The sequence below is a fragment of the Myotis myotis genome, unplaced genomic scaffold (genome assembly GCF_014108235.1).
Source record: "Myotis myotis isolate mMyoMyo1 unplaced genomic scaffold, mMyoMyo1.p scaffold_m19_p_9, whole genome shotgun sequence".
NCBI lineage: Eukaryota > Metazoa > Chordata > Mammalia > Chiroptera > Vespertilionidae > Myotis > Myotis myotis.
The window spans coordinates 26,709,260-26,732,518 of NW_023416401.1; the positions used below are offsets into that span (position 1 = coordinate 26,709,260).

Consider the following 23,259-nt stretch of genomic DNA (forward strand, 5'->3'; position numbering starts at 1 on the left):
CATCCAGCACATAGCCTGGCCCATAGCAGGCTATGGCCCACCAAATACATTTTTCTTTGAGTGAACAAATAAATGAATGTTTAAGAGTGTTCCAACAGAAACGGTCAAAATCAAATAAAGGGTAATACCTCCTATCAAACCCACGATCATCTCGGCTAACTTCCATTTCGCCTCCTGACACTGGACGGCCTGGGTTCCTAAGTGAATGATTTTGTAGATTACTTTGGAATTCACTCTTTTCTTTGACTTGCAAGATGATAAGCAAAATTTAACAGAGAGGGGTGTTGCAGATTCCGGTGTTGTATGAAATCATAAACCGCACGGTCTGTACATTCTGTGGCTGTGTGTAACATTCAGCATGATGTCTTTTACATATTCTCCCCGACACACTCACACACTTTTGCCAAGCGGCTCGGTGGGGCTTCCAAAGGGCTTTTGCCTTATTTAATCATAACTTAACTCTAAAGTAGAGCTAAGATATTAACTGCTGCTCATCTCCGTCCACCTGTGGTTCTCAGGCAGGCAGGGGGCTGTGCTCTAAAGGGAACTGCTAATCACTGGAATAACTCCCTTCGCAGTGGGCGAGGGGAAGGCAGAAAGGCTGGGAGGGAGGGCTCACACCTGCCCAAACAGTCACCCCTTATCATTTCTCATTTAGCGTCAAAGAAAAGGGGGGCGGGGGGGGAGGGTCGGCGCTACCCAGCACAGTGATAGGAGACCCATTTACTGGTAACCTGGGGAAATGCTTCTGATCACGGAGAGCATTATTTTGAAAACCAATTTGCACAATGGTTTGATTTACTCCAGGAAAAAAAAAAAGAAAAAGAACAGCAGCATTTGAAATAACCATGGAACCTTATTCTGGTGCTGGTTTCATCAAGAAAAGCACGAAAGCAAGATTCTCTTCTCATGTGCCTGAAAAAGCTGAAGCCCATGCATTATTCCCAGGGCCGACACAGCACAGAACAGGACTTTTAAACTACAAGATCACCGGTGGGTATCATGATAATCAACGAAACGATAGCCATCCCGTCCGCTCCTCCTCGTACCCACTGACCGTGGGTTCAGTGAGAGCTACACGTTTGCAGCCCATTTTTAACACCCACCTGTCGTGTTGTCCAAAGAACCGGGCATCCACCTGCCCATCTTTATCCCTCAGAGCTTTGGCCGGCCAGAATGGGAACCCCTTCAGTTTTGCCCAGACCAAAGGATGTGGATTGCTCTAGGAAAAGAAAAACAAAATCCAGAGTCTGAATGTATTGGACAGCAAGAGACATACATAAAGCGTGGTGTGTGGGGGTAAAGCGAAGCAGAGGGGACAGAGGCCACAAACTGAAAGAGAACTGTTTCAGACAGTCTCCCAGGTGGTGCCCCCTGGGCGGTGTGTGGCCGGTAGGCCTGGGCGAAGATGGGAACGGGGGTAAATGCTGAAACCAAGAACGGAGCACTGGCAAAACTGGGCTTGAAAACTGGATGTGCCGTGACTACCTGGGTGGCCCTGAGCAAGATCCCACCTTTCTGTGCAACTCAGAGACTGCAGCACTTACAGCCTCTGTTAAGGTGGAGGATTAAACGTGGGTTGTATCTAGCATGTAATGAGAGGCAGTATTAGCCTCTTTGGTTCTTTATGGAGGGCCACTCAAACCCTTAACGATTCAGGTGTTAATCTCCAAGGGCAGGGAGAGACATAAACTGTTTTCACTGTTCACTTTACTTGCCCAATCTTGCCCCACCCCCTGCATACTCCACCGCCGCCAGCCCACTCCAAAACTGCATTTCTCTACGTAGAAGACAAGTTTGGTAAATGCAGAACCACAGGGAAACAAGGGTGATCTTTCTCCCCTGACCCCCCCACCACCACCACCACCACATTTGGGTGACCATGGACTTAATCCTCTTAAAATAGATTTGGAATGACACACTCATTTAACACTTGTGTCACTATCTCATCGCTTGGCGAATCCCGCTCTCTGGACGAGCAGCCGAAGAGGTCTCTCCTACCTGCGTTGCTTTTACTCTGCTATCACTTTTTCAGTAAAAACATTACTTAAAAACTTCACCCCAAGTTTGGTCGAGTAAGCCTCCTAGCGAAAGCTGTCTCGGGTAGTCATCCAGGCACAGCGTTCAGAAGACGAAGGGAAGGAACTCCAACTTACACAAGGCTCACAAAACCAGTTATCGCGTTTTTGGCAAGCAGCTAAGTAACACTCTGGACATACTTCGATTTCATTCATCTGTAAAGCAGAAATAAGTTAGAATGCGGCATCCCAGGGGCCTAGGCTTCTAGGCCCTCGAGAAATGCAAGACGATGTTGGAAAATAACATTAGTTAAACAAAGTCACACAATAGGGACTATCTCTCACCGACCCCAACACTTCCACCCAGCCCAAGCCACCGTCACCTCTCCTGGAACACCTACCAGCTCCCACTATGGCTCACTCCCCACGTAGTCAGCAGCCAGAGCCACCCTCTACAAACATAAATTTGACCTTATACCAGTGGTTCTTTACCAGGGAGGTTCAACACCTCCAGGAATTTGGGGGGGCAAAGGGAGGGAGGGAGGCGTGGTTTGCAAGGGGATCTAAGAGGTACAGGACAGTTCCCCACAACAAGGAAGCCTTCAGCCTCAAATGTCAGTAGTGCCAACATTGAGAAACTAACAATGAAATCTAAACACCTGATCAGTTCCTTCAAGACCAGGTGTGGTCTGGCCTCGGCCCACCTGCCGCCACTTGCCATGCTCAGCGTCTATGCATCTCTACTCACACCATCCAGACAATTAGTTAATTCCGTGTTGCCCTATTTTACTGACAATCTAAAAATACTATTACTTCCTATCCCTCTTTTTCTTTTAAATTTTATGTTTTCCATAGAGTAGAAAACAAGAAGGGAGGGAGGGTGGGAAGGAAAGAGAGAGCGAGAGACTGAAGTGAGAGAGACACATGAATTACATCAATCGGTTGCTTCCCACACACACCCTGAGCCCCGACCATGGCTGGGGATCAAACCTGCAACCCAGGTGCGTGGCCTTGACCAGAAATTGAACCCCTGACCGTTCGGTTTGCAGGCCAGTGCTCCAAACACTGAGCAACACTGGCCAGGGCTCCTTCTCCCTCTGAAGAAGTGCGTTCCCTTAAAATATCATCACATCTTAGAACCAAGGGCCCTGGAAGCTCGCGTAATGGATCTGAATTCAGACTCCACTATTTCAGAGGAAAAAATGAGGACCCAAGAATTCAAGTAACATGGCCAAGGTCTCACTGCAGCGAAGCGGCAGGGCCAGAAGTTGAACCCAGGCAGTCGGGCTTCGAAACCCATGCACTTCACCATCGCCCTGTTAGTTGCTACATCTTCTTATCACCATGAGGCTTACTTTTATCTCCATCCTGCAAGGTGCCAAATACATGGCAGCTGCTCAGGTAAGAATTAATTATTAATCTCTTAATTATAATTTGTGATTATAACTGAAAAATGAACGCCAGAGTATAAAGCCTTTCTACCCAGTCTACTTCTATTCTAATGATACTGGGTGGAACAAAGTGGTACACCATGTCCAGGACAGCCCTGGCCTTGGAGCCCACAAAGCAACAGTGTGCTGCCAACAGGTAGATTAAAAAATGCCAGACAGAGCCCTGGCGGGGTGGCTTAGTTGGTTGGAGCATCATCCCATACACCAAAAAGTTTCATGTTCGATTCCCAGTCAGGGCATATACCTAGGCTGCTGGTTCGAATCCCAGTCAGGGCATGTACAGGGTGCAACCAATCAATGTTTCTCTCTCTCTCCCTCTCCCTTCCTTTCTCTCTAAAATCAATGAAAAATATCCTCAGGTGAAGTTGTTGTTTTTTTTAATTTGCCGAAAAATGTCAGACAAGCCCTAGCTGATTTGGTCCAGTGGATACAGCGTCGGCCTAAGGACTGAAGGGTCCAGGGTTCGATTCCGGTCAAGGGCACATGCCAGGGATTGCAGGCTCCATTACTAGTAGGGGATGTGCAGGAGGCAGCCAATCAATGACTCTCTCTATTCATTGATGTTTCTATATCTCTCTCCCTCTTTCTTCCTCTCTGAAATCAATAAAAGATTTTTTTTTAATAAAAGAGTGTCCAGGTTCAATAAATTCCACCTGGGGGCACCCCACCAATTAAAGGCCTTTACTCCCCTTACCCAAGGAAACAACTGAAAAATTCACCCACACAAATCTCCTAATCACCAATTAACAGTATCAAAAACAGTCCATGATCACTTCTCATCAGAGAAATGCAAACCAAAGGCACAGTGAGGTGCCACTGTTCTTACTGATCGCACTGAAGGCAAGCTTATGTAAGTGTATTTTTCCTCATTAGAACTTCCAGTATTAGAAAAAGCACAGAGAAACGACCACGCTCATCCATTCCAGGTTGTTGTATAAGTTGCTACAGCTTTTCCAAAAGACAATCCAGAAATATCACCCTAAGTTACTGCCTTGGACCTGGTAGGTACGTTTCCAACAATTATACTAAGGAAATCATCAGAACAGCCATGAAAAAAACCTGTTCTCCCTGTGTGTTTAATCACCTGGGAAAACATTCAAACTACGTGAAAAACGTAGATTATAAAACTCTTTCCATGTGAACATGGAGACATGAACATATCCTGCAGTATCCAGATTTTTTCTGAATGAATGAATGAATGGATGTACACAGACAGGGTGGAGGCCATTGCATCGCAGTTTTTCACGCTTACGATGGGGATCTAATAAAGAAACCGTTTCTGCCACAAGCCTGTCCCACAACCTCAGGGCGCACAGCCAGGAGACTGGTCATCCACACCATCGAGCCTATTGGTATTTGCGAAAGGAACCGACTCTCCAGGACACCGGGGCTGCTCTGTGAGAAAGAGTCAGCACCTTTCCCCAAATAATGTCAAACATCTTCTGCAGGAAGACTGAAAAGGACCTGACTCAGTGCCACAGGCTGTGGGTGAAGAAATTATGAACCATCTCCTTTAGATCATGGCTAAGGTGTGGGTGCTCTATAACATATGGGGGTCCCCTCCTAGTTGCTTTTACTTTTCTTTAAAGAGAGAGGGAGCCACCTGTGCCTAAACAAATTCTAAAGCCGCTCTGGCTACCCACTGGGAGATCCTGCACATGCAAACTTCAGCCACCCTATCCTCACTCTGGACACGTTTAAAACACGACAGTGGGAAACACATACCTCATGCTCACAGATTTTGATGACTATTTTCGCTATTTGCGTCAATTTGTGATTTCCTAAGGGAATAAGAAAATTGGATTAATTCAAATGGAAGCATGTTTATGCCCAGTCCTGGGATTTTATTCCCACTAACAACCTTTTAACTTGCTTTCCCCCACGATGAAACTTTTAAAGGCTAAAACCAGGAGGTTCTGGCTTCTAATACCCGTCAAATTGTGTGTAGTCTCCATGACTATCAGCCAGTCTTTGTGCCTTGATGTCAGCTTTTCTGAAATTGAGCAATTTGTGGCGTTTCCCTACAAGTCATGGATTCATATCTAAAGATGCTTTTACAGTCCAGCCGGCGTGGCTCAGTGGTTGAGTATTGACCTATGAACCAGGAGGACACGGTTCAATTCCCGATCAGGGCATGTGCCTGGGTTGTGGGCTCGATCCCCAGTATGGGGCATGTAGGAGGCAGCCAATCAATGATTCTCTCTCATCACTGATGTTTCTATCTCTCTCTCCCTCTCCCTTCCTCTCTGAAATCAATAAAAAATATTTTTAAAAAGTAAAGATGCTTTTTTACATTTTAAAGGCTTAAGTTAGTGGAAAGGAGTCCTCCTCTACCCACTGTCCCAGACTCCATCCAAGAAGAGTACGGGGGGGAAAAGACACTGAATTACATAGCTCTGGTGTACCCAGTGCCTGAAAATACATTTTGTTGTTAACCCCTCAAGAAACCATAATATGGGGAGCAGGTAGGAATATTCCCATTTCATTACTGGGCTAGCCAAGGCTCAGGAGTCATCACTAGCCCACTTAGCTAGTGAGTTAAAGATCTGGCCCCAGGATTCTAAATCCCTTACCTTTGCACTAAACCAGAGGACAAGATGGTTAGAAATCCATGTTTTCTTCAAATGTTACCCTATTTTCAGAAATTGTATGTTTGCTGACAAAAAGATTTCACACACACATAAGCACCTAGATTTCTGGCTTGCCTTGAAAACTCAGGGGATCTGATAACTGTGTCCAACAACCATGGAGTATCCAGTGGCAGCCCCGCCAGACCAGGTAGGAACCCCACCAGGAGGTAGGCAACCCCATAGTATCCTGCTCTCCCCACAGTCAGTGCCTAACCCTGGCTGTGCCGATGTGTTTCGCTCACCAGTCCTCATTCACTTGTTTATAGGTTTGAGTTTATAATCTTTATCTAAATTCTCAATGCCCCGTGACTCTCTTCCCTCCCTAGACCCTGACCTGCTACTGAGCAAAACATGTGGTGTAAGTAAACATCTACCATTCATGCGTCTTTTCTTAAACATTACCTAAAAGTCTATGCTAGACCCAAGGGTATGCAGGGAACAAGACATGGTGCTTGCCCTTAAAGAGCTTACATCCTGGTAAGCAACTCAAACAAATAAAAACAGTACCATCCAGAAAGGGTAAGAAACGCTGCCGCAGGAAGGGCAGGTTCTGTGGCAGCCCTTAACCATAACATATGATATGGTCTAGTTCACCAGGAAAAGCTCTTCAGAGAACTGAGAAACTGAGACACGAGAATAAGAAAAAGCCAACAGGAAAAAGAGGTAAAGCCTGTTCCAGCAGGGAACAAGACCTGGGGGCGAGAGAAACAGGATCGGGCAGGACCCTGAAAGATCTGCTGGCCAGAGGTAAACAGACAGGATTGTGGGAGAGAAGTTGAGGCCATAAGATGCCAAGAGGAGATTTCTCTGTTGAGAAGGCTCGATCCCCTAAATCTACACAACACAACTGACAAAACAACTGACAAAACTTTATTCAGAATATAAAGCTCTCCTACAACTCAATAATAAAACACAAAAATCCAATTTTTTAAAGGAGCAAAAGATTTTAAAAGGTAGTTTACCAAAAAATATACAAATGACTTATAAGCACACACAAAAAAAACCTCAATACCATGAGTCCTTACAGGAAGACAAATTAAAACCACTATGACATAATATTTCATACCTTCAAGAATGGCTAAAATTAAAAAGACTAACAATACCAAGTGTTGACAAGAATATGATGCAACTAAGGCTCATATCCACTGTTAGAAGGAGTGCAAAATGACACACCACTTTGCAAAAACAGTTTGGCAAAAAACACTTATAAACTCAAATACAACCTATTCCGTGACCTAGCAATACCCCTTCTAGGTTTTTACCCAAGAGAAATGAAAACATATGTCCACACAAAGACGTGTACAAGAATGCTCACAGCAACTTCGTTCCTAACAACCAAAAGCTAAAAACAACACAAATACCCATCAACAACAAGGTGAATGAATAAATTCTATTTTGATAAAACAAACACACACAGCAATAAAAAGAAATGAACCACTGACACACACAACATGGATGAATCCCAAAAATCTTATGCCGCATTCAAGAAGCCAGACACCAAAGAGTGCAATGCAATCTCTATGACTCCATTTACATGAAAATCTACAATATGCAAAACTAATCTACAGTGACAGAGAGCAGAACAGTAGGCCGGATTTACTGGAAAGGGCAAAGAGGGAATATAATAGGATGATGAAAAAATTCTACATCTTATTTGGGGTTGTGGTTACACATATGTCAAATCCATAGAATATACACGTAAAATCTGTACCTTGTATCTTATGTAATTATTCCTCCATTAGAATGAAGTTTTTAAAAAGGACAGGCAGCAGCATCACACAGCCAGTTTGGATGTCAACTCATACTTCAAATACAGTTCACCAGCCCCCTATTCACAAATATTAGCAATCCCTACACAAGTATTTGAAGGTATTGGCCCTGATGCATGAGAAAAGAGCCTGATTTTTTATGAAGAGCGGAAGAAGGGGCAACACACACAGCATACTCTTTTACAGGCACCATCTCCGCACTCACCCCCATTATAAATGATGCAGTTGTGCAAAATCCACTTGGCATCAGCCAGGAAGGCCTCTGTGCAGCCATACATTTTCTTCTTAGCGTTCTGCAGAGACAAGCCAGAGCATAATCACCACCGAGTCTACACAAGCCACAGCCAGTAGCACCTGCACCCCCACATAATTTTCTTAGCAGTCATTTGCCAAATTAATGAATGCTTTTACTCGTTTCCCAAGATGCTATTGTAGTGGAGATCTATAACTCCATAAAAACGCATCCACTGAATTTATCACACTAACCCGAATTTTCTCATTTTACAGAAGCTTATTCCAATGGAACAGGACATAACATATACTTAAGTATTTGTTATTATTTGTAATAGTCTCCCATAAGCCTCATGATTGAGAACTCGATGAAGCAGTCATTATCATCCCCATTTTACAGACAGGTGGGCCAAGGTATGGGAATGTTAAGGAACGTATGCAGAGTTCCAAAGCTATTAATTTATGAAGCTAGAATTCCAACCCTGCCTTTTTTGAATGCCTGCTTCTTGGAATACCATGAGGATGTGTGCAATTTTCCAAAAGCAGGTTGGATTAACTGTTTAGGGATCATCAGTGCACATATGCTTTCCCCTCATCCATGCTTTCTTGACCCAGATTTTGGTGTCAACAATCTGAAAATCAACACAGGATGTTGTGCACAATCTAACAGTTTGCAAGTGTCCTTTTCAGCATGGAGATTTAGCATGAATTTTAAAAACACCTCCAGGCATTAAAGAAACACCCTTATCAGTAAAAGAAGTCAAGTTCTATGAAGCCATAAATGCACTGCTAATGTGAACGTTTCCCAGACACTTAATTTTCTCTTCTGCCCTCCTGCTGCTCTCATTAGCACCTCCGAGAGGAAGAGAAGAGGTAAGGCTCAAATCCATCAAATCACTAATTCTTAGAAGCTATGACTTTTTCAGGTGAAGAATCGCAAGCAGAAGTAATATTTGGAGCTTATCCGTGGACTGCAACACTCCATTGCAATCCCTGCAAAAATGTTACAGAAGAAGTTAGGAAATAAAAGTTCTTCCATCCCAATAAAAATTCACAGAGGACACGTAGAAAAACCATGTTGAGATGGGGCACGAAAAATGAGGGCGGATCCTCAGTCATCTCGACAACCGTGGGCTACACAACGGTGAGGTTCTTTGATGGAGGCCAACCTTTTCCAATGTACAAAGGTCCATGGGGTGGAAGATGTATTCTGCGTAGTCGGGATGCTGTTCCAACGGAACAGGCTTCTGGAATGCGTCTGTCTATAAGGGAAAAGACGTGCACACACAGACACAAACCATTATTGCTGGGGAAGACCAAGCATTAAGGCCAGCAAAGCACTTTAAACTGGAAACAACTTTTCAGACAACAGGCTTTGAAGTTTTCACAAAGAATGACCCTGAGGAGCGCTCCAAATCAGTTCCCCTTCTAATTCCGCCTTTTGATCAATAATCATGGACCCAGCTGTGTTCTGGTTTTATTTGCTCCCTTTTCAAGATATATGCAAATAACAGGTCCTGTTCTTCTTATACAGGGTGGGGCAAACGTCGGTCCGCAGTTGTTCCCACGGAAAATAACAATAAACAGTGATACGAGAATGAAGTCTGTGTTTCACGTACTCGCAGCTGTAAACCTACTTTTGCCCCACCCTGTATTAAGATTGACAAGAACAACTATCAGTTCCTTTAGACCTGAACTTTGAACGAAGTTTATGTATACACTGCAAATACCCGTAATCAAAACTGACTGAGGACGAAAAATGACACTCCAAATAAAGTTCCCAAAGTGCCGGCAGATATTTTGCATGTGGGAAAAAAATTTAAACAGCAAGGTTTTGCTTCCCCTTTAAAAAGCCCAGTTACCCTCAGCACAGGAACTATGTACGTTTCTCATTTTGATCCACTGTCTTAAGCCCTACGTGAATCGGCTAAAAAAATAAGCCTGATTTGTTGATGGGAGGTATTTAGTTATCAATAATAAAAAAAAAAAGGAAATTAAAAGATTTAGTTATAAATACCAAAATAAGCAAGGGATCTGAGTGGATTACCATTTGCAGTCAGCTGAGCCTTTTATCCAGAATGAATGCGTGACCATTGTAAGTTTAAAAGATACTACCTACCACAGCCCTAGCCAGTTTGGCTCAGTTGGTAGAGCATCAGCCTGCAGACTGAGGGTCCCTGGTTCGAGTCCGGTCAAGGGCACATGCCCGGGTTGCAGGCTCGACCCCCAGTAGGGGGCGTGCAGGAGGCAGCAGATCAATGATTCTCTCTCATCATCGATGTTTCTATCTCTCTCCCTTCCTCTCTGAAATCAATAAAAATATTTTTTAAAAGATGCTGCCACAAAAATCAGCAACTTTCTGAACTGACTGATTTTATATCAAAGAATTTATGTGAGAAATTAACACCCTATCCAATTTTTCTTTGTGGTTTATCATTCTACAGTGTTGACAAGTCTACATAATTATTCTTCTTATAAACAGTCCTCAGCAGATATAATTAATCCAGCCTATGAAAAACAGGAAGTAATTCCTTGTCACTAAAAATAGAAAACTCCATAGTTTTTAAAACATCTGTCTTTTTAACCAAACTGAGGCTATTCACTTTTGCTTCCATTGATGAACATTTTAATAAAGAGAAAAATAGGTTACAATTTAGCAATACTTAATTGGCACACTCTCAATCTTTTCCATCATAATATCAAATTTCACTATGTCGCCTAACCGGTTTGGCTCAGTGGATAGAGCATCGACCTGTGGACTGACGGGTCCCAGGTTCGATTCCGGTCAAGGGATGTACCTTGGTTGCGGGCACATCCCCAGGAGGGGTTGTGCAGGAGGCAGCTGATCGATGTTTCTCTCTCATCAATATTTCTAACTCTCTCTCTCCCTTCCTCTCTGTAAAAAATCAATAACATATAGTTTAAAAAAAAATTTTTTTCCACTATGTGAAAACTCAAAGCTAAAGCGTACTTTTTTAAAAGAAATTAAACCACAGTGGTTACTAAATATTCTACATTTCTATAGATTCTTTGGACTTAGAAAGCAAACTCCAAACAGTCACAAAGGTTCGCTACTGGTGCAAATGAGAAAAAGAGAACTCCATCTTCAAGTTTCTGTAGGAAAAAATTTCATAATATGTTGATTATAATGGCATAATATATGGATTATTTTTAGAAGAAAGGTATTTTACTGCCATCTTCCTGAAAACTGTCACAAGAAATCTAAAACCTCCTTGGCTATGATCAGACTGGCACTCAGGAGGGAAACCAGGTGAAGTGCACAATTTGCCAGCCGACTGTGGCAGCCCTGCTTCCACATAGATTTTCTTCGCCCTGGCCGGGTTGCTCAGTTGGTTAGAGCGCCATCCCAATACGCCAAGGTTGCAAGTTCGATCCCCAGTCAGGACCAATCAATTAATACGTCAATAAGTGGAAAAACAAATTGATATCTCTCTATCTCTCTGTCTCTCTCAAGTCAATAAATAAAATTTTCCTTAAGGGGAAGGGTCCGTACATCAAATCCTATTTAAACATTGAAGGAACTAATCAAATTCTCACCCTGTATGGGAAGCCGCACTGGCTGAATTTTACTTGAAGGTTTCATCATCAGACCTTGATTATAAATCAACTGGGTTGTACTCAGGTCTCTCATCGCAATGGAAGTTTACCAGCTCACGTGGGAAGGAGTAAAATCCCCCTTACTCGATGGGGTATGAGGGAGTTTACACTACATAACCAATCAGAATTTTAAATCCCCATCAAGTTTCTCCACTATATGTCATTTCCCAACTAAAGTCCTTGAGGACACAGAGTGCTCATTATAGAAAACTGAATGCTGTCATAACTTACATTTCACTTTCAGCTGTTTGAATTCGGGCACGTAAGAAGGCCTAAAGAGCACACATAGCTAAAGCTATTATGGAATAAGAGTTTAACAGAACAGCCCAACTGGCTTGGCTCAGGGGTTGGGCATCGACTATGAGCCAGGAGGTCACGGCTCGACCGGTTCAATTCCCGGTCAGGGCACATGCCTGGGTTGCAGGCTCAGTCCCCAGTGGGGGCCATGCAGGAGGCAGCCAGTTAATGATTCTCTCTCATCATTGATGTTTCTCTCTCACCCTCTCCCTTCCTCTCTGAAATCAATAAAAATATATTAATTTAAAAGATATAGATTTTTTTTAAAAGAGGTTAATAGAACAAAAGTCACTACTTCCATTTACACTTATACCACGAGGAACTTTCTTCTTACCCCTGGCTGTTTCATTTTCTGAATGGCAAACTTGAGCAGGTAGGACAACTGTTCGATGGTGAGCATTGTCATAGCTTTGCTCTGGGTCTCGATGCATTCTGCTACTGTAATCTTCTACAAGTCAAACCACACAGAGGGACAGTTAGGGAAAAAGTTACTATCCACAGACTGATTTCCTTTTCCTCCTAACTTTCCAGTTAGCTCGCACATAGAAGGAAATAATTTCCAAGTGAGACTATAGTTGTTTCACTTGACAAGGACTCCAATCTACTTGGAGTTTACTGGATCAATGGATAAAGGTCAGAAGCACACAAATCCACTGACTACCTTATTAGAAGTGCCCTGTGCTCATGAAGATGACAGAAGCTGAGAAAGATGCTTGCAGCTAGGCAGGGACCTGAAAATCGCCATCATTACGATCTTGAATTCCAAGAATGGGATAAGAGAAAAGGCCACTGATGCTTTCAGGGTAATCTCTTCATATAATGAATCAACCACTTATCTTGATGTTCTTAAGGTTCAGGGCTGTCTGTCAGGAAATTGACAAGGCATTCACCCAGTGACATCACTGAGAGAAAGCATGAATCCAAGGGATGGTGGCGAATAATAAATATGACTTAGTTCTCTATCACCACTGATGGGAACTCACTTAGGACACTCTGGCAAACTGCACAAGAAGAATAGCCTAGCTGTTTAGCTCCATGGGCAATAAATGCCACTTTGTGAGGGAAACTCCCATCCAAGAAGAGACCCGGAGAAATGCCTGAAACTGGATTCTGCTACGTAAATCTGGTGGTGCTACATCTCAGAGCTTCAGCATCCTCAGGCGGCAAAGACAACAAAAACAGCAAGGCTGACGGTGGCAGGGGACGCTCTTGAGCCATCTGTGTCGAGAGAGCTGAGAAAGTTTTCTCCAATTGATTGGGACTTCATGTCCATTCTTCCTGTCTCTGGATGCTCCAAAAGGAACTTGCAGAGACGTGTCTGGTTGTCGAGGAAAAGGGCAACAGAAAGTGGCTCTGAAGCCGAACACAGTCCGTGACGCACGTCTCTAATCGCTTGGCTACCAGCGCCTGAAAGAGCTCGTCTTCTCAGCTGACTGCCCTACCAAGTCACCCCGCAAGGAAACCGGGGCTTGAAATCTTAGACACAGCACTCCTGTTTGTTTGAATTCCCGTGCGTTTCCAGGTAACCGATCCATGGCGAACACTTGGGTTGCATGCTCAACTGCCATTCGCCTCCTCTGCCCCCCTCCCCCCAACCTCTTCTCTGCCCTCCTGGCTGGCAGTGCCCGGTTCCCACGATATAGATGGAAAGTGCCAGATGAGCATTTTTCAAGCCTTTTTTGCGTAAGGACTGGTGATCCAATCCTGACCAATGAACTGAAGAGCAAGTCTGCTTGATAAAAAGGGACGTGAAGAGGGACACTCCTTTTAGGGGATTTTTGTTAGCCACTGTCATCAAATCCCCAGCAGCCATCGTAGGGCCATGCAGGGACACATGGCCCTAACGATGGAATGGAAAGAGTCTGGCTCTGAACAAACGCTGGCCTGGCCCTGCCTCTGGGTTTTTCCTACACATGCTAATAAAACCCTCTTGTTTCTCTGTCACCTTTCATCAAGATCTATTATTTGCAGCAAAAACATCCTCTCTGAGCCACTATCTTTTTTGCAAAATGAAGGAAGGGAGGGTTGGTCAAGACAAAAGGAAATAGGTGAAGGCTCCAGTTCCCATACTAAATGCAGAATGAGGTGAGGCTCTGACCAAGAGGGTTTGGCTGAGTAAAACATGCCTGCACATCTCTCCATCTAGAGCAGCGGTCGCCAACCTTTAGGACCTCGCAGACCACCAGTGGTCCTCGGACCACCGGATGGCGACCACTGATCTAGAGTAACCCAAAGCGAACCAGAGGCCATCGTTTGCAATTTCAGGGGCAGAACACCATTAAAATGTCATCATCCTATTGGATGAAAGTCTAATTTCTTATATTTCTCCTTTTCCTACACAAAGTGGCACCGCAGACACTATCCTATACATAGCTTGCTTTTTTTCCCCCCGCACAAATAACATCTGGGCGAACTTTCCATTTCACACATAGAAAGCTTCCCTCGTTTGAGATCTAATGCCAACAGATCCTTTGGATCACGTGACATTCCACAGGAAATGATTCTATAGACGACATTATTTTCAGCATTTTGAAAAGCATCCTAGTTGGAAATCACCAAGAACAGAAGGCACTTCAGAACAGCGGAAACCACCCCAACTGTTTTAAGGAGTGTTTAGATTTTGCTACAAATGAAATACAACATTCCCTTCACTGTGCCAGTGGCTTCTTTCTGCCTGGGGTCCTAAACTTGCTGCCCCTCTGCCTGGAGGGTCTTCACTCCTCCTCTTCACATCTTTCTCAAATCTTAGTAAGGCTTCCTGGGTCTCCTCATTTAAAATGGGAACACCCTGCGCCCTCCTCACTCCCTATTCCTCATCGTCAATTCGTTCTCTCCAGAACACTCTTCCTCTAACACACTGTATGTAACTTTATCTAGCCTGGTTTCTGCCCTTTCCTCCTGAAAAGAATGTGATTCTTGCCTCTTTTTCTTAACTGCTGATTCCCTAGCACCGAAGAAGCACAGAAGAAGCAGATGTTGCCAGAACGGAAGCATCAGATGGCAACCACACAGATTATACAACCAAAATTGGTCTTCCTAGCATGGCTACTGCCGACGATTCAATGATGAAGCAGGAGACAACATGCAAGAAAGGGAAAAATAGCATGAGATCTTTTCAAAATAGGTAAAGATGCCTAAGTTAACTTCTGGAATGTTCATTACAAAAGAGAAGGTTGTGGATCTCAAAGCGATCCAAAGACCCATGAGGAATCAAAAAGAATGTCTTTCCAAGAGGCCACTTGGACCAACTGCCAATGTTGGTCCAAAAAGGAGATGGATGACTAGGATAGAGCAGGTGGAAGGCAAGAAATTTCTCTTTTCCCTGTATCTTGATGATTTGAAGAGTTGAAAATATAAGGGAGAAAGAGAAAGGAGAAGAAACCAGGCAGAGAATGCATTCATTCATCAGAAACTGACCTCACATTCAGGACAAAACCAGTCCCCCTCTGGTTCCGATGTCAGTCTCAGACACTTAGCGTGATAAACCCGGGGACAGAGCTCACAGCAAAGGACTTGGCCTTCCCGGTGACAAACCCAGCAGTAGAAATCATTCCGTCCATCCTGCGGTACAACATCAACAGGGTCTGTGGTGAGTGGCTGCTTCATATAGTAAAACGGACCATGTCTTAGTTCTGACTGAAATGTAGGCAAGAAAGACAGGTTTGGTTTCAAAACAAATGTGCATTCTCAAAAGGAATTTTAACAAACACATCAAGAAACAACAAAAGACAATTACAGCATTTCATACAGTCATTAAAAAGCCACCCTGGATTACACTACTCAATACATGGTTTACAGATCATTACATATTAAGATGTTTTTCTTGCTTCTATTTTAAGAGGACATAGATTAAAACACTAATGTCTAAGAATTAATAGGCAGCCCTATAGCAGGATAGCAAAATGGCTACAACCCAGGCATACCCGAGTTTAAATTTTAGCTCTGCCAGCTACATGACCCTGGAGAGGTCTCTTAACCTCTCGGCTTCAATTTTCTCATCTGTAAAATGGGCATGATAATACTTAACTTCATGGTATTGTGGTCGGGATTAAATGGGATGATACAATGCATGCATTTAACACAGTGCCACCATTACTAATATTGCTGATATAGTTAAGAGTCCAATATATGGAAGTCTAAATGTGCAAAGCCAACAAAATAATGTTAGTTTGCCCTGGGATTCTTTCAACATCAGGCTTTTGGAGAATAGATCCATTGGATTTGAGTCACTAAAGAACGATCACCCACTTTTTACTAGTACGTCTACCCTGAATGCATATAATAATACTATGAGCCAACAAGAGGCTTCCTGAAGCCGTGATTCTTAAACATGGTAGGTCCCCATCGACCCGGAGCTACATCACCTACTTAGGACCAACAATGGCAGAAAGATGAGATGGGCAGCCAATTCACAGGAGCCAGACCCCATCTTATCCCGAAATACCAAGAGCAACAGTTCCCTACTGATATAATATAGAATCCAGCAAAGCCACACTCCAAGCACATAAAATCCCTCAGATGAAACTCGTTAGGAAAATGTCTATCGGAAACCAGTAAGAAATCCTGCTTTGGAAGTCGATAGTCTGGTGGTAAACATCAAAATGACCTGGGGTAACTGGCCATGTGACCTTAAGAAGGCTCCTCCATCCACTTCCGGCCTCGATTCCATGCACAATAGCTTAGTCACAACCCTAGTACCTAACCTCTGAATAAGCCTCCTTGTATAACCTCCTTTTTCTTGTTCTTCATTAAAACATTACAGTTTCCTCCATAAAGATCTCATATACTGGTTAGAGACTGCATAATGTTTGTTGGTACTGTTAATGGCATCTTTTTCTATTATATTTTCTAAATAGTTTTTGGTGGTACACAGAAATGCTGCTAGATTTTTTAATTGTCCTCACATATAAACAGTCCTAATATTTTATTGATTAAAAAATCTTATCTCTGAGGCCGAAACCAGTTTGGCTCAGTGGATAGAGTGTCGGCCTGCAGACTGAAGGGTCCCAGGTTTGATTCCGGTCAAGGGCATGTACCTTGGTTGCGGGCACATCCCCAGTAAGAGATGTGCGGGGAGGCAGCTGATCGATGTTTCTCTCTCATCGATGTTTCTAACTCTCTATCTCTCTCCCTTCCTCTCTGTAAAAAATCAATAAAAAATATATTTAAAAAAAAATCTTCTCTCTGAGGCACTGGCCAGTGTTTTTCATGGTTATAATGTTGACCCACACACCAAAAGGTCACGGGTTCAATTTCCAGTCAAGGGCATGTCCCCGAGTTGCAGGTTTGATCCAGTGTGTGGGATGCAACCAATTAATGTGTCTCTTTCACATCAATGTTTCTCTCTCCCTCCCCCTCCCTTCTTCCTCTTCCCTCCCTTCCCCTCTCTCTAAGAATCAATGGGAAAATATCATCAGTGAGGATTAACAACAAAAAAAAACTTATCTCTGAGTAATGTCAGTTTTGTCCATTCATGCCTCATATCATCACATTACTTTTCTTTTTTCCTTATTTTTTAAAAATATTTTTATTGATTTCGGAGAGGGAGAAAGAAAACCATCAATGATTATCTCTAATCAGGAGATCGGCCACCTCCTGCACAACCCACACCTGGGATCAAGCCCACAACCTGGCATGTGCCCTGACCAGGAATCAAACCGTGACCTCCTAACTCACCGATCTACACTCAACCACTGAGCCAGGCTGGCCGGACTTTCTGGCTAGAACCCCCAGGATAATGGGGAAAAGTGGCCAAGATTGCAGGCACCTAGGTCTTGTTCCTGGTTTTTATTATGAGGTTTTAATGCTCTAAATGCCTGCTCTTCCTTGATAAAGAGCCTCATAGATGCCTGGCAGATCCTCATTATCCAATCCTTCTAAAGCTCCTACTCTCATTTCTACTAAGGAAACAACTAAGACTTTCAAGAGTGATTGCACTGAGGGGCGGGGGAGCATGCAACAAGGAAAGTAGAGGATTATTACTTCAAGGTAATGGCACCAAACCTAGGGACAGAGGTAAGCTAGGGCTCTAAAACCTGGCTTCCCCGATGGCCCACACGGGGACATATTATATACAGGAAAAATTAATTATCGTTATTAAATATTTTAAAAAAGAATAAAAAATTTAGAGAAATAAGAAAAAGTTAAAGGTCCAACAAGATAATCTATCTTGTTATTCTCTGATTAAATTGGCTTCCTAAATTTCCATATGTATTTGAGTCAGTGTCTGAACTTTTTGTCTGTCTATTGACAAACCAGTAACATGTTTTCATTACTGGTTTAATAAATCTTATATGGCTACTGTTCATTCAAAAAGGAAAATAAAATCCATTGACCAGAAAATAAAAATCATGGTGATTTAAGGGAGTTGGGGTCCTGGGCTGTACTGATTGGTTGATCTTGTATCAGGTCCTGATGTCAGTCAACCATGGCATTTTTCTGTCTATAGTTTCACGATGGTGTGATAGGCAGTGTTTATCCACTTTCATGGGCCTGGGGCAAAGGACATCTCCAATTTCCAAAAGCAGAGCAAATCCTTTTCAATTCCTCATTTCTCATGCTGCAAACAAAAGTGCCATAGGCAGGGGGCGCCCGGTCACGGACTGCCATCCAGCCTCCCTTTCCAAGACAATAGGTCCTGGGCAGCTGCTAGGCAGGGGCCTGGTGGCAAGCTCCAAGCCAGGATCACCAAACCCACAGGCAAAAAAGCCCCAAGTTAGGGACCAAAATTGTTACCTGACTAAAGGGATCCATTTGCCCGAGTGCATCAAAGCCCAATAAAACTCGAACAGGCGTTTGCAGCCAAGAAAGTAGGCTTACTCGTTTAAGAAAATGGCTCCAAGCCCAGAGACACAGATAAGCCAGTCCTCTAAAACCTGGCTGCAGGGAATACACGGCTCTTGAGCCCAGTTATGTCCCTGTGTCACTCCAACAGTTAAGACAGACCATTTACTTGGTTTCCAGAGTAACACCACTCCGATATTCTTCCACGTTATGGTTTTCAGCATACTGTCACACACACCACCTCCACTTTATCCTCACAGCCACCCAGAGGGGTACTCGGGGTAGACACCACTAGTCTTACTTGGTGAGAAAACCAGGTTAAAAAGACTTCTCTGGGGGAACTGGATGGAAAAGGTGAAGGGATTCAGAAGTACAAATTGGTCGTTACAGAACAGTCACAGGGCCCTGGCTGGTGTGGCTCAGCTGGTTGTGCATCGTCCTGTGCATCAAAAGGTCACGGGTTTGATTCCCAGTCAGGACACATGCCCAGATGGTGGGTTTGATCCCCAGTCAGGGTCAGGGTGAATGCAGGAGGGAACTGATAGATGTTTCTCTCCCTTCCTTTCTCTCTAAAATCACTAAAAACATATTTTTTTTAAAAACAGTCACAGGGATATAAATACAGCATAGGAAATAAATATAGTCACTATACTGTATTGCTAATGTATGGTGCCAGTGGATACTTGAAATATCGGGGATCACTCTGTAAAGTGTACGCTTCTTCTAACCACTACGCTGTACACCTGAAACTAGCACAAAATTATATCGAGTGTAAACTGTAACTGAAAATAAAATTCAAAAAAAAACTTATCTGAACTTTCTCCTGTCCCTGTGCCCCCTGTAAGAGGATGATGGATTCAGAAGAGATTCTGATTGAGTGAACCCTGAGAGAATATTCTCTGTAGTTCAAAATTAATTCCTGCTTAATGCATAAAGCTGGAGGGGAAAAAATCTGGGCATTAGGAAGACACGAGAAATACACCAGATGGGGGCACGAAAAGGTAACCTTATCTAGACCAAAGGCTCTCAACTTCCGCACCAGTGATACTGGGGCCAGAAAATTCTTGGGGTAGGGGCGCTTTCCTGCTCACTCTATGTAGTAGCTATATGTAGCTCACTGGCTAGATCCAATAGCATCCCCCAAACACAAAACTGTGTCGACCCAAAATGTCTCCAGACGCTGCTAAATGTCCCTTGGGAACCAAACTGCCTTTAGTTGAGAGACACTAATGTAGCAGGTCTGTTTTGGTTTCTTTGGGTGCTTAGGAGAGGAGAAGAACAGTTATATTGAAAGATAAACTGTGGCCCTAGCCAGTTTGGCTCAGTGGATAGAACATCGGCCCTCAGACCAAGGTTCCCAGGTTCAATTCCGGTCAAGGGCCAAGTGCACGAGGCAACCAATCGATGTGTCTCTCTCCCATCGATGTTTCTCTCTCTGTGTCTCTCCCCCTCCCTTCCACTCTCTCTAAAAATCAATGGAAAAATATCCTCTGGTAAGGATTAGCAAACAAAAAGAAAGATAACCTGTTATATCAAGCAAGCAGAACTATCTCTAACCTGAGTAGGGTCTTCCAGAATGCTCTTGTGGCTTCTGCAAGACAGCAGAGAACCATAGTTCAGTGCCTGACTTCCTTTCAGTAAGCTAACGGGAAAACTCAAATATGGTCGCTGATCTCCCTAACTGGGCAACCCAAGTCCTCTCTATAGCACAGAAGCCACAGGTTTGCCACTTCAGACAGTAGTTTCTCCATGCCCTTGCCCTACCCCACACCGGGGTGGGGCGCGAGTGTTCCCGGGAGGGTTGCCAGGAGTTGGGCATCAGGTTGCTCCAATCTTTCAGGAGATTCCATCCTCTCCTGAACCAGGGACGCTGTTGCTGAGACCTAGCTCCCTGGTAATCTTGTCAATCAGATACCTGCCTTATCTGCTGCTTGTAAATGTTTCCTGCTCCATCAAAATCATCTGATAACCAATATGGAACATTTAAAACAGGAAAAGCAAATCATTTCAGGTTCACCCCCACAAGCGTAAGGTGTGTTACCAGCCTGCTGGGAAGGCAAACAGGTTGCGACCTGTGTTGTGACAGGATGATTGCAGGCTCTGTAAGCAAATGCTCCGATTTCCCTGCTTCTCCCACAGGTGGGCTCAACAAGAAAAGAGGCAGGCTTGTTCATTCATTTCTGCAATGCCCGAGTCTACACCAGGGGCCGCGAACTTTTCACAATATGTAAATGAATGAATGTGGCTGTGGGCCAATAAAACTTTACTTACAAAAACAGGCTCAGAATATTGTTAATAACTATAGTTTGCGACTACAGTTGTAATAAGTATAGTTTGCAACCCCTGGTCTGCCTAAGCCAGAGAATGGATACTCTGGCTATTTATTGTGTAAGCATAGGGTGCATGTTGGGGATCCACAAATTCAAATTCCTACAGGGGCCACGTAGGTAACAAATAATAAATAAATAAATAAATAAATAAATAATAAAGCAGTCCTCTCTCCAGCTTTTGTTCTCCTGCACGGATAAAAGCATGGGTCTTGCAGTAAGATGGACGACCTGGTCTTGGAGTGTGAGGAATGGCCCTGGCATTCAGCCTGGACTCGGGGAGACAGCAGGAGGACATAGCTCATACCCACCCTAGGGGAGCACTTCCCCTCAGCTCCAGGGCTGAGGCAGCGAGGCAGGCACGTACCACGGTGCCACCTGACCTGGTACAACTGCTAATACACTGCCCCTGCCCAGCAAAGGACTTCTGTGAAGCTTCCTCGTTTTTAAGACAATGCATGGACCCAACAAAATAAGTCCTAGCCACCCATTTATGACATGTATACACCCTGTACGTGAGGAGGGGATTTCTCTGCCATATCTGATCAAATATACACCTAAGGCCTTTTTGTACAAGTCTATTAGCAATTATTTCTAAATCCTTTGATGAGGGAAGGAGGAGGGAGGGAAGGGGGGGGAGAGAAAAATGAAGGGTGGGAGGGAGGGAGGATCTTCCAAAAGGGCTCTTCAAACTCAAATGACCCAAGAATTAAAGGAAAGATGGTATTTTGCAATCTAGGCCTCATGTCATTTGGGGACAAGGTATTTCTACTGCAGGGTGCTTGGCAACCGGACCCGCTCCACGAAATGCCAGGAGCACCCTTCCAGGCTTTGGGACATCCCCTCCAGCAGTCCCAAGAAAAAACACCTACATGTTTTTAGGGGTGAAACCACTGGACCAAGAGGCATTAAAAATTAATTATAAGCATTAGAATACTTTTTCCCCAAAAAAATAATGTTTTTAAAGCTCTTCTTGAAATTCCCCCTAAAAGTATTGAATCCCCAATATATGAAAAATGGGTGAAATGGGCTTCCAACTTAAAAACTCAACCTGTATCTCCACCCGCTAATAAAAAGTTGCTACCAAAAATGGAAAAATATGGGGGGAGGTGGGGGTGTTTGTAAGGCCAGAATGGCTTTCTTTTTAGAACCCTAGAATACAGAAGAGAAATTAGAGTGAAGCCCTAGCAGGTTTGGCTCAGTGGATAGAGTGTCAGTCCATGGACTGAAGGGTCATGGGTTCAATCCCAGGCCCTGGTCAGGGCACATGCAGGAAGCCAATCGATGTATTTGTCTCACATCGATGTTTCTCTCTCTGTGTCTCTCCCCTCCCTTCCACTCTCTCTAAAAATCAATGGAAAAATATCCTCGGGTGAGGATTAACACAAAAAAAGAAATTAGAGTGAAGGGGAAAAAAAGGAAGGAGGCAGAAAACCTTGATATGTACCAAAAATAAAAATAACCCAAACACCTAAGAGAGCCAAAGGCAGAAGGAATGAGCGAAGCAGGCAGGGTGACACTAAAGGGAGGGGGGGGAGTGGGGAAAAGCGGAGCACACAGGCCCTGCGTCTAAGGGGCAGGATCGCCCAGCCGGTGTGGCTCAGAGGCTGAATGTCAACCTCTGAACCAGGAAATCACAGTTTGATTCCCGGTCAGGGCACATGACCAGGTCTCGATCCCCAGTAGAGGGCATGCAGGAGGCAGCTGATTAATGATCTTCTCTCATCCTTGATGTTTCTATCTCTCCCTCCCCCCTCCTCTCCAAAATCAATAAAAACATAAAAATATTTTTTAAAATAATAAAGGAGCAGGATGTGCTCAGCTCCAACTGTTGTTAGAATTCTCCGAGTTCTCTAGGAACTCAGAAATATAAGTTGTTATCTAAAATCTCATAATCTTCGCCCTAACCTGTTTGGCTCAGTGGATAGAGCATCGGCCTACGGACTGAAGGGTCCCAGGTTCGATTCCGGTCAAGGGCATGTACCTTGGTTGCAGGCACATCCCCAGTGGGGAGTGTGCAGGAGTCAGCTGATCGATGTTTCTCTCTCATCGATGTTTCTAACTCTCTATCCCTCTCCCTTCCCTCTCCCTTCTTCTCTGTAAAATAATCAATAAAATATATTTTAAAAAAATTA

The 23,259-nt window shown here is 43.9% G+C and overlaps 1 protein-coding gene across 28 annotated transcripts in view; it reads right to left on the reverse strand.

Annotated features, from left to right (window-relative positions):
- Positions 1–23,259, reverse strand: part of ZMYND8 (zinc finger MYND-type containing 8) — a 110,064-nt gene that overhangs the window by 48,454 nt on the left and 38,351 nt on the right. For 15 of the 28 annotated variants that reach the window (XM_036321577.1, XM_036321568.1, XM_036321569.1 and 12 more), the window contains 8 exons: positions 15,432–15,650; positions 12,349–12,462; positions 9,269–9,361; positions 8,074–8,161; positions 5,195–5,250; positions 2,157–2,234; positions 1,107–1,222; positions 129–197 (listed from right to left, as the gene is read on the reverse strand). In XM_036321577.1, coding sequence (XP_036177470.1) covers positions 129–197; positions 1,107–1,222; positions 2,157–2,234; positions 5,195–5,250; positions 8,074–8,161; positions 9,269–9,361; positions 12,349–12,462; positions 15,432–15,650 — 833 coding nt within the window. The other 13 variants (XM_036321583.1, XM_036321570.1, XM_036321593.1 and 10 more) reach the window with 6 other exon arrangements.